Below are 12,208 nucleotides of genomic sequence, written 5' to 3'. Positions count from 1 at the left end.
ACATACAGAACAGAGATTCATAACCTTAACAGACTCTGGTATTAATCTCTGGAACTCATATTTCTGGGAGTTTGCTAGAGTCATGGGGGCCTGTATTAAAAGTGTACACTTTCACAGATGACATGATCTTGTACGTAGAAAATCTTGAGGAATCTGCAAAAAACTATCAGACCTAATAAATGAGTTTTGCAAGGTTGCAAGATATAAGATCAATGCACAAAAATCAACGGTATTTCTGTGCACTTGCAATGAACTGAAATGAAATCAAGTAAACAAAATTCCATTTACAGTAGCATCAATAATCATAAAATACTTTGGAAAAAGTTAAAGAAAAGCACAAAACCTACACTTTGAAACTCATAAACATTGTTAAAAGAAATTAAGGATGACTTAAATAAATGGAAAACCAGCCCACGTTCATGGATTGGAAGAATTAATCTTAAGATGGCAGTACTCCTCAAATTGACCTACAGATTTGATGCAATCCCTGTCAGCATCCCAGCTGACTTGTAGAAACTGACAAGCTGATTCTAAAAGTCATACCGAATTACAACAGATCCAGAATAGCAAAAACAATCTTAAAAAGGAACAAAATAGAACTCACACACCCTGATTTTAAAAGTTACTACAAAGCACTGTTAATTAATCAGGACAGTGTGGTACTGGCATAAGGATAGACATAGATCAATGGGAGTTCAGAAACAAAACCACATCAACTGATTTTCAACAAGAGTGCCTAGACTTCAATGAGAAAAGAACAGTCTCTTCAATAAATGGTGCTGGAACAACTGGATAGTCAGTCACATGCAAAAGAATGGGGTTTAACACCTTCAGTTCACATGATACACAAAAATTAAATGCATAAAAGACTTAACAATGGAAACTATAAACGTGTTAGAAGAAAACATAGGGATAAATCTTTATAATCTCAGATTTGGCAATGGATCCTTAGATATGACACTAAAAGCACAAGCAACAAAAGAAAAAGATAAACTGGACTTCATCAAAATTAAAAAGCTTTGTGCTTCAAGGGACACCATCAAGATAGTGAAAAGAACTCACAGAATGGAAGAAAATAACTGCAAAACATATCTGATAAGGGATCTGTATCCAGAATATATAAAGAACTCTTAAAATGCAATAAAAAAAGATAACCCAATTAAAAGATCTGAATAGACACTTTTTTCAAAAAAGATATACAAATGGCCATAAGCATCAGCAAGAAAATGCAAATCAAAACCACAATAAGGTACCACTCTACACCCACTAGGACGGCTATAATGAAAAAGTCTGATGAACAACAAGTATTGGTGAGGATGCAGAGAAATTGGAACCCTCATATACTACTGGTGGGAAAATACAATGGCACAGCCACTTTGGAAAACAGTCCGGCAGTTTCTCACATAATTAAAGACAGAGTTACCATATGAACTAGTAATTCAACAGGTTATATGGTTGAACTGAAATGAAATGTCCAAGAGAAATGGAAATATGTCTATACAAAAACTTGTCCATGAATGTTTATATAATTAGTCATAATAGCCAAAAGGTAGAAACAATCCGAAAGTCCATCAACTGATGAAAAGATAAACATAATGTGCTTAATATCCATACAATGGAATATTATTCCACCATAAAAAGGAATGAGATACTGATACATACTACACTATGGCTAAACCCTGAAAGCATGCTAAGTGAAAGAAGCCAGTTACAAAAGCCATGTATTTTATGATTCCATTCATATGAAATGTATGTTCAGAACAGCCAAATCCAAAGAGACATGAGATTAGTGATGGTTGCTTAGGCTGGGGGTGAGGGCTGGGGGAGCAGGAAGGTAAAAGTTAAAGTGTACTAGGCCTCACTTTGAGATGATAAAAATGTTCTAAAATTGAGTGATGATGGTTGTACATATCTGAACACACTAAAAACCACTGAGCTGTACATTTTAAATAGGAGAATTGTATGGTATATGAATTCTCTCTCCATTTTTAAAAAAGTAGGTTTTTTCCTGTCTTCTTTTTTTGTGACCACCACAAGACTTCCCTCTTCCAGGGTCATGATATAGCAGGCCAAGAGAGAAGCTTGGAAGCCCTTTTCTTCTCTGTGCACCATCCACTGTGCAGTCCCTTACTCCATGTCCTACTGCTTCAGGAAATCCCAGGTCGTAGGAATTGTAATTGGGAATTCTGCACTCACTGTCTCTGCCCGTTTTGTAATTGGTGATGCTCATGGGATTAAAATCACCTGTAGAGTTGGCCAGCATGCAGATGGAACACTGAAGTGAGCCTAAAGATCAGAGACACAGATTGCCACGTGTAAAAGAGAAGTTTTTAGGCATGAAGAACAGTGGTAAAGTGAGGAATCAGGCTCCCAGGTCACTAAAGAAGCCCTTACTTAGGTGGCAATGAATCAGACATACCTCACAAGTCTCCAATCTCATTTTTCAGATTAAAGCCAATTATTTTAATCTTCCTTCCCTTCTCCCTCAATTTGAGAGAGGATGTCAGCAGTTGTAAAATGTAATGCCCTGCCCACACTCTTCTATGTCGGTAAAAGGGTTTGTCTCAGGGCAGCTCCTGAGTAGCAATCTACACAGCAGAGTGCAGAGTGAATTGAAAGGCTTAATTTTTTTTTTTTTTTTAATCTTCAGGACCAAAGTAGAGACGTTTGAGCCTGGCTATCAGAAAAATCAAAGTTCTGAAATTCTATGAAACTATGATAGGAAATTTAAAAAAAATAAAAGGGCAAATGAATGTTGTTTCATGGACTGTAGAGAGAAATGATACAATTAAGTGGCAGATAATGCCTATTTTATTGATAAGAACGCAACTTTTGAAGGCAGGATATTTTCTTTGTTAATAAGTTATTAAAATGACAAAAACTACTCTTCTTTAAAAGCTGTTCCAGGAAAATTTGCAGTGAGCCAAAAGGCATCCTTAGATGACTTGTTTTAAAGGCCATAACGTGATCGTAAGTAATCCTCCGAATCTTTCCAAGATGCCTATGAGAAAGTCACTGAAGACCTTCTCAAGTCCGTGATCCTGAATGTCTACTGATGTGTTATAATAAGTCAATTCTTGTGACACCATACCATCATGGTGGATGCAAGTTTATGTGGTTAGCTACTCTTAATTATTTGATAATATGTAGGTATTAGAAACCTATAAGCTATAAAAATTAGTGATAGTGTATCATAATGGAAAGCACAGATTTTTAAAATACATAATTGGTTTATGGTTCAGACTTTTGGCTATGATACTTCAGAAAGGTTACTTTATATCTCTGCTTAATTTTTTTTTTTTTTTTACATAATATATGATAACACCACCTCACTTTCATGGGGTTGCTGTAAAGATTAAAAGATAATTTATGTAAAGTGCCTGGAGCCGTACCTGATACATAAAAACATAATAAATGTCATTTTTCTGTGATTAACACTATTTGTAATAACATTTGAATATCTGGCCTTTGGTTGGGAATGGAGCCCCTTTAAATACCACTGTTTCCATAAGAAAATAATATTTGATATGTTTCTGTTTACATCTTTTTCACACAGACTATTTATGGACTAAAAAAATCAAATTTAAATTTGTCATAAATTTAAATAAAAAATAAGGTTAGAAAACATATTTTGAACCTTAACAGTTACTTTGTTACCTTTATATCCTTTATTTTCTGCTTTTCAAAGCTGTCAATAGTCTCCTCCAGATGGCGAGTTGTTCGAGCAGCATCCATTGTGGCCCTTTGTAATTCAGTTTCTGCCTACAAAAGTGTCCCCGCCAAAGTACAGGAAAAACTCAAGTCAGAATCCATTCGACTGAGTCTTTTTGTAAACGCTACCACTGCGGTACTGGCTTTTTGCCATAACAGCGTCAATCATTCAAAATATATTTTACCACATAAAGTAAAACGATCTATACGATAAGCACATGCAGAGTAAAGAACTTTAAATCTTTCAGGTGACATGATTCATGATCTCAAACAAAAGAAAACAAAAATTCTTTCCCTTTCTGCATACAAAATCATTTTATTTCTATATCACCCTTGGATGATTTACTGTAAAACAATTTTCTATATTTTCTACTGCTTTCACATATTTCACTGTCTCTGCCATTTATCATACTCTCCTTTTCTCCTCACTATCTCTCTCCCCTTTAACCCTTTCTCCCCCCAAATACTTAAGTATTTTCAATCTTCTAGTTCTCCAAATGCATGAAATGTTTCTACTTCTGTAATATCCTAATCAGGTAGAGTAGGATATACACTACAAATATTTATTTCAGCATGGATTTTCTATTTGTATATTCTTCTTATAAGCTAACAATATTACACTATTACTTAGTTAATGCTTATTACAAAAAATATATACCAGCAACTAATAAATTAGATGGAAAATCTAATACTTTCCTTCAAAGTACTCATACTATCTAGATCCATGTTGTACAATCAATACGGTGGCCACTAGCAACATGTAGCTATTTACATTTAAATTAATTAAAATCAAATGTAAATTAAAAAACTGGTTTCTCTAGTTGCCATTTCAAGAGCTCAATAGCCATACATATAGCTAGTGGCTACAGTGCTGTAAAGTGCAGAACATTTCCAATCTAATCATGTATTTCTCTTTAAAAAAATCATCTCTTCCTTTAAGGACAACAGTTTGCCCCAAAATATTTAAAATTTTTTGTTAAACAATAACATATTTTTAAAAACATGGCCCAATTTTCTGATTAAACTCTTTCTAATAATGTTGTTTCCTATGTTAGTATTATGTTTACTCAAAAGTATCACATATCATCATCTTAATATTTACTCCATAGGAAAAATTTGCAGTTGTGAATCAAAGTTTTGTGAAACATAATATTATGACATTTAAGCCTTTGCTTTCTTTTTTCAAGAAAATGTATAAATTGAAATAAGTAAAAAGGTTTACTATAGGGGTCCATCTCTTCACACATCACTTTATTACCCACCTGTGACTGAAATTTTTCATAAAGGAAAAAAATACATTTCAAATAGAACAATTTCTTCCAATAAATTAAAATCATATGCTATTATAGAATTATATCTTCTTGCAATTAGATTATACGTTAACCATAACTTTATATTGATTATATACTTACAACTAGGTTAATTCAGATATACAATTTCAAGAAACTAAGCATTTAAAACTTATTTATATATATCTCTGTGTGTGTACATATGCTATATAGGGTATAAAGTTTTCTTTAAATCCATGCAAACTTTTATGCTTTTAATCATAACCAGTAATCAAAAACAATTCTTTATTACTGATTTTCAGATTTTTAAAAATATAACTATCACAGGATTTATTATGAAAAAATTTCTAACAGTTATGATGCATGTTAACCTTTTACTAATGAGAATATTCAAGCAGACTGTTTTTCTAATACTGTTCAGTACATGTGACTTGTGAAATTCTTTACCGTGACTACTTACTTTTGACTTAACGTCTTTTCCCTCCCCGTTTATTGACAGTTTCATTTTAAAATCTGGAAGGGTAGGTAGAGTTGGCTAAATTAGCAAAGAGCAGGGAAGCAGAAGCCACAGCTGGGACATGGGTATCTTAACCTTCCACCACACTCCAGCAACTATGATTCATTTCCTAGTCTCAAATCCTTTTACTCGGGCATAGCCACGTGCCCAAATTCGCACAGCTATTTTTAGCAAAGTGGATAAAGATTTCTTTTTCTTCCTTTTGTTGAAAATTCTTCAAAATCCTATAACATACCAATTTGGGTAGGAGATACTTTTGATTAAAATACTGTGATACAACTTTATGAGTAAGGATATCAGTATATTTAATGAAATTAGTCATGAGTGCAAAATGGCTTATAAAAGAGTGAGCCAGATTGGTGTTTTTCTGTTGCAAGCAGCTTTTTCAGAAGCCACCAGGGGTCTTAGGGGGTCCAGGTCCCAGAACACTGGGATTCTTCTTTACCCCATCCTCTTATACCAGAACTACTCTTTTATTTTATATACTGAACTTTAATGTACTTCTTTTGAAGATCAGATGAATTTTAAGGGTCTATCCTGGTAAATAGTCTATGATGCTATGATAGAATATCTTTATATTTATAGTGGATGCATTTATATGTAGACTGTCCTTTATTTTCTGGTTTCAGGTTGTCAAAATCCACTGGAGTCCTACACCTTTCCCACTGAGTGTGGCAATTCATCTACAGCCATAATCTATTCAGTTGCTGCTTTATCTCCCCCTGTGTGAACTCCTGACCTGCTCTGTCTATGGTATAAGACAGCCTCCTCCACAGCAGTGTTTACAGCAAAGTACCAAAGTCAGAGGCGTCTGTCTTAGGAAGACATTTATTTCCACATCGAGTGTCCATAGCAATACCCCTGAATCAATCTTACCACCTCAAGATTCCAGATGTGACATTTTTTCTGCCCTTACGTACTCTCCCCTCCTCCGAACAAAGCAGCAAAATTTTGACCTCTGGCTTGATTCTTAAAAACTGGTGATATTCCCTAGTCTCTGCCTTAGTCCATAGTTGTCAGTCGGATTTTCCAGCATTCTGTAGTTTGTCTGACTTGCTTGAAACCCAGACTCTATAATCTCCAGTTTGTAGATCCCAGACATGTGGCTGCCCATTTTTATTACAAGGTTGGGCATATGTATCTTTGGTCCAAAGGAAGGAGGACCAGGCTGTTGGTGCAGCCCAAAATCACTAATCAAGGGATTCCCCTCAGAAATGGAGGTGTTCTGGAACCTCAAATGTCCCCAAAGAGTCAATCCTCATGTGGTTTCTGGCAAAGGTGGGCTGTAAAAAACCTTAAGGAAGTAGGGAGGAGACACAAGGAATGGGAAAAAGAGGCAGCGGGATAAGTTAGTACTTTATATACAACTGCACCTATCCCAGTTGCTGGCAATTAGCCAGATGCTATATTCTTTATTTAGTTAATTTATTTATCTAACTATTTATTTATTTATTTATGGCTGCACTGGGTCTTCGTTGCTGCATGTGGGCTTTCTCTAGTTATGGTGAGCAGGGGCTACTCTTCCTTGTGGTGCACCGGCTTCTCATTGCAGTGGCTTCTCTTGTTGCAGAACATGGGCTCTAGGTGCGCGGGCTTCAGTAGTTGTGGCTCATGGGCTCTATAGCGCAGGCTCAGTAGTTGTGGTGCACGGGCTTAGTTGCTCCGCAGCATGTGGGATCTTCCCTCACCAGGGATCGAACCCGTGCCCCATGCACTGGCAGGCGGATTCTTAACCACTGTACCACCAGGGAAGTCCCTGTTTAGTTTTGAACAAGGCACATTCTAGTTTAACAAATAATCATTCTGAACAGAAGAACCTTGTTACAGTAGACACTCCTATTTAGATCTGTGTCCAGCTGTGGACCTCAATTATACTCTTGAATCTCCTGAGGGTCTTTGGCTGGAAGTCATAATTGTGGTTTCACATAGCTGTTGTTTTTTAAGATGAAGGGAATTTTACCAGGAAAAAAATTATTGTTCCTTCCTTTTCTCAAATGCAGGGCTGAGAAGGCATTGATATATTAGGATTAATGATAGATCTTTAAGTTTATAATTAATATTTAGTCATCATTTATGTAAAAAATCTTAGAATTTTGTATTCTTTATAAAAACATCTACACTTATGAGTGTTTTATATTTTGAATATCTTGTGGAAAACAACATAAGACTGAATTAAGTTGTGTATTCTCTTTAAAATTAGCTAATTTCCATAGTGAGAATTTGTAAATGCATGCGTTTCTTTTCAAACTTTACATTCATATTCTTTGCACATTTAAAGTAGAAATGCATAATTTCCATATATATTTACTTCTGTACTGCATACCTTACAAAATATCTTTTTAAAGACCCAAATTCAAAGGATACAATAACATGTCGATCAGATGGGTTTCTCTGACGTGTTCTTTCTAACTGAGTTAACTGTTTAGCTTCTCGATTCCTTGCTGTTAATGTTGCTTTGAGGTCATCCTGCAAACAGGCATTTTTTTTTTGTTAATAAAAATCTCTTATTTAAGTAGTAAAATATACACTTCTCTGTTTTAAGAAGGGAAGAACACTCCCTATTTGATCCAGGCATCATTACCACAGGAATTATTACTATTGCATAATCAGTGTGTGTCTTTTTGTGTGAGACTGTGTGCATGTGTGTAGTTTAATATCCTCTCAAATAATGACACAATTTCAATGCAAAACTATATATATATTTATATATATGTATATACACACACATAAAATTTTGATTGTGGTGGTAGTTACAGATGTATACACATTTATTAAAACTCAGTGTACATTTAAAACAAGAGCATTTTACTGCATGTAAATTATACCTCAATAAAGTTGATTTAAAAAACAGAACTTTGGGAGTGTAATGTATACCCTGGTGACTAGAATTAATAATACTGTACTGCATTTTGAAAGTTGCTAGGAGACTAGATCTTAAAAGTTCTCATCACAAGAAAAAAAAATTTGTAACTATATATCATGACAGATGTTAACTAGACTTATTGTGACCGTTTCATAATATATACAAACATCAAATCGTTATGTTGTACACTTGAAACTAATATATGTCAATTATACCTCAAAAAAATTAAAAAAAAACTCTGTCACATTCATTTTTAGTTTACATGTTATCGCCTGCTTTAAAACAAAAATATAAACAAATTCATTTAGTAAAATAATTTCTGTCCACATGTTCTTCATGAATATAAATATTAAATATTTTAAAGTTTCCATAATAAACAAAACTGCTTTATGATGCTACAGTAGTATATAAAAATACTTCCTTATTCTCAAAGTTCTAAGAATGCTTCAGAGTGTGTAAAAAGAATGACTAAACACTACTCTGTACCTTTTATTAAAAGGACAGTTATTGGAAACCTCATATGTTTTGCCAGAATACCTGATAATAGTAGAAAAAATGAATTTACTTACTCGTTTCATTTTTACAATGGTTCCATAAGCTTTCAAAGGTTCAACTACTTTGGCTTCAAGTCTTTCAACCTATTGAAAATTATTATAAAATATAACTGAAAAGAAACATAGACATATCAAAATTTAAATTCTGAAATAAAACGTGTGCTGTCAAACCTGAACATAATTACTACACCGATTAATATTTGAAATTTTTAAAATTAAAATGTCAGTTACCTTTATAAATAAAAGAATAACCACCAGAAATTGATAAGACTCAGAACCTAAACTCAAATACATTAAAAACTGTTAAGCTGTGCAGTAGCAATAAAAGCTTTTGGTAAGTTTTAAGACACCTCAAATTTTATTGCAGCTACCACTTTCAGTGTGTTTAATACTTGGATGGATACTTTACATACATTATATCGGAAATGTAAAAGCCCAACCTTCCAGATAAGAAAATCAAAGCTGAAAAATATAGCATATTGGAAACATTTAAAACAACACAATCCTCAAAAGCAAAAAAGCCTACAGACCACTTAGAGAACAAGATAGTGTTTCTGAGCTGTTATACTGTATGGTGGATCTCTCTTTTATTTAAAATTAAACAGTTTTTCTTAAACATTACAATATTTATCAGATTTTGAGTAATTTCTCCTTTTACTAATAGCACTAGTGGAAGGCACTAAAGAAACAGATTTTTTTTTAAGGCAAGTATACAACTATAGCATAAGAAAAATAACTCCTGGACATTAAAATTTTCTTTTTCAGGATAGCTAATACAAGATGACATGTATTTAATTGTTTAAAATGAACGTGTATTACTTTTGTAGCAGGAAAAAGGCTTTTTTTTTGATGATACAGGTTTATATAATCAGTGAGTGTATATCACTTCATATTCATTTTTGTTTAGTTTCTATAAACAGAATGTATATGAATGTTTCACTTAAAAAATTTTAGGAAAATGGAGAAGATCAAGTTCTCATTGAGCATTTAAATATTAGGAATCCTAAAATCAAATCCATGAATACTCAGGATTATTTATTCCATTTCAAATAATCCATACACTGATTATTCAGTGTAAAGATTAGCCAAGTCTTTTTTCTGTTCTCCTTTTTGTAGCCTACCTTTTGTTCATTGTTCTTTAGCACCTCCACCATTTGGTAAGCAAGTGAAATAAAAAAAAACAAATGTAAATCAATTCAGTTTGCTATTTGATAAATAGCATAAAGGTTGTCTAGAAAGGGGCACTGAAATTATTGGCTAACGTAGGGTTCTAGTATTATCTGTGAGTATAAACTACTTTTGAAACATTAAGTTCCCAGTTACACATAACTGAGAGCTGCTTATTACAGAATAAATGCCATATGACAAGAACGAAACATTTTCCCACAAAGTAGCCCCAAAAGTAATTACTACTCAAATTTCTGTATGATTAGCAGTTATAGGTTCAAAGATCATTATCTTCTTTTTGATTCTGAGGTTTTTTTGATAATTGAAATTTCTGTTTTAGGCTTTTAAAAAGGAAGAAAAGCACTGATGAGAAAAGTACAAAAGAAGCAATGCAGCTCTAATTGGGCAACTTCTGACAAGTTAAAAGTCAAAGTGAAAATTTCTGACCTGTATCTTGAATCCTGAAGTACATATAAGTACTGATGAGGTATTAAAGTAAATGGGCTTTAACAATTTAAACAATTACAACACCACCTTCTTCCCTCCCCCCACCCCAAAGCAAAAAAACCCAAACAAACCCACAAAAAAAACAAAAAACTCCACAAAATTTCACTACTGGTTTGTATGCATAATACCATGGTGACTAGAATTAATAATACTGTACTCCCCCTCCGCCCCCCCCCACCGCCTTTCAATGAAACATTGGTCAACTTTCCAGAGCATGGAAGCAGCAACAAAAATCTTTTGTTCATTTACTACTTATTCACTCACATCACCACTTCCAACATCTTCCATCTCCATATATACTTTAAAATATACCTACCTGCACACAAGACACAAATCATGCTCCTTTTCTTGCCCTGGGGTACTACGTTTACTACGCCCTGCAAATAGCCACCCCATGGCCAAAAGTTGGCAAGTAAGGTGGGGAAATTCAGTACTTCAAGACACCCTAGAGTTTAGTTTGAAAACGGTAAAATCACAGGAAGCGTCCCTTTAATAGACTTACACAATGTTACCGACATGAAAAGGTACGTTTATCATCAAGAGTGTGTTCGCCACTGCAGTTAGGTAGATTACAAGTCTTCAGGGCTTCTCCGTCCACTACGTCAGGGCTCATTCATAACATGACGGTGTGACTTCACTCCATACCTCTGCTTGTCGATAATCCTGAAGTTTGGCAAACTCATCGGCAAAGGTTTTCAGGCCCTGCTTTAACTTCGGGGTCTCTGTAGAGGCATACACGTTGATTTCATTCACCAGGAGGTCTGCTTTGTCTCGCAGTCTGGCAGTTTTCCGCACATAAGCAGCAAAGATTTGGCACAGCTCTCCAAAGTGCTTCTCCACATTTGTGACAGCATCTTGCAGTTGTCTGGTTTGAGCATCCCTAGAGAAAAAGGTGACACAGAAAGCAAATCATTCTCATTTGAGATGAGATGGCTTCATCTTCACGTTAATTTGATTATGCCAACATTCCCGGGGTATTCTGCAGCTTCGACGGCGCAAACCTTCAAAGATCCCACCATCTCCCAAGGCCGATCCTCCTCTAGGTCCCCATTCGGGGCCTGGCCTCCACATCCCACAGTGCAGGCGCACGAAGAGGCCTGGCTCCGGCCGGCGGCGCCACTGCGGGGTGGCGGCTCCCGGGGCAGCTCCGCGCCATGCTGCCCGGGCGCCCGGCTGCCACCCGGCGTCTGCACCGCCCGCGGCAGGGCGGGGGCCGGCGCCTGGGGAGCGTGAGGGCCGGCCACCGGGGAGGTAGGCCCCAGAGCGCGGCGGCTACTGTCCAGCCCCCGGCCCCGCGCCGGAGCTCGGCCCGGAGGCCCACGGAGGAAGGCTCCACTCCCCCACCCGAGCCCTCGCGTGTGGCGGCCCTGGGCAGCTGCGGCCCCGGGGCTGTTACCGGTTTTCCAAGCTGCGCCTCAACATCTTGCCTCGCGCACGGTCGGAGACCCGGGACTGCGGCCCAAAGACAGGGGTTCCGAAACGCCCGGGCGTGCGCGGGGTCGCGAGAGCCCGAGAGCCCGCCCCACGCGCCGCCGCGGCGGCCCCGGCGTTTCCACGGCAACGCGGCGCGCTCCCGCGCGGTCGGCGCCGGCGTCCCGGA

General features: G+C 36.5%; 2 protein-coding genes across 6 annotated transcripts in view; one reads left to right on the top strand and one right to left on the bottom strand.

The window, feature by feature from the left end:
- Positions 1 to 7,888, top strand: part of RBM12B (RNA binding motif protein 12B) — a 32,607-nt gene extending 24,719 nt beyond the window's left edge. Inside the window, exon 3 of the transcript XR_012327265.1 lies at positions 6,147 to 7,888. The gene's annotated coding sequence lies outside the window, so the exon portion shown is untranslated. The remainder of the gene's footprint in view (positions 1 to 6,146) is intronic.
- CIBAR1 (CBY1 interacting BAR domain containing 1) overlaps positions 1 to 12,208 on the bottom strand; it is a 25,407-nt gene extending 13,199 nt beyond the window's left edge. For 2 of the 5 annotated variants that reach the window (XM_073794589.1, XM_073794590.1), the window contains exons 1-5: positions 12,005 to 12,167; positions 11,254 to 11,488; positions 8,950 to 9,018; positions 3,658 to 3,762; positions 2,245 to 2,286 (exon numbers count right to left, since the gene is read on the bottom strand). In XM_073794589.1, coding sequence (XP_073650690.1) covers positions 2,245 to 2,286; positions 3,658 to 3,762; positions 8,950 to 9,018; positions 11,254 to 11,488; positions 12,005 to 12,030 — 477 coding nt within the window. In that variant the 5' untranslated portion in view covers positions 12,031 to 12,167. Of the gene's footprint in view, positions 1 to 2,244; positions 2,287 to 3,657; positions 3,763 to 4,973; positions 4,980 to 7,881; positions 7,984 to 8,949; positions 9,019 to 11,253; positions 11,489 to 12,004 lie in introns of all 5 variants that reach the window. The other 3 variants (XM_004310494.4, XM_073794591.1, XM_033842713.2) reach the window with 3 other exon arrangements.

The sequence above is a fragment of the Tursiops truncatus genome, chromosome 17 (assembly GCF_011762595.2).
Source record: "Tursiops truncatus isolate mTurTru1 chromosome 17, mTurTru1.mat.Y, whole genome shotgun sequence".
NCBI lineage: Eukaryota > Metazoa > Chordata > Mammalia > Artiodactyla > Delphinidae > Tursiops > Tursiops truncatus.
This window is presented reverse-complemented; position numbering and strand designations above follow the sequence as displayed.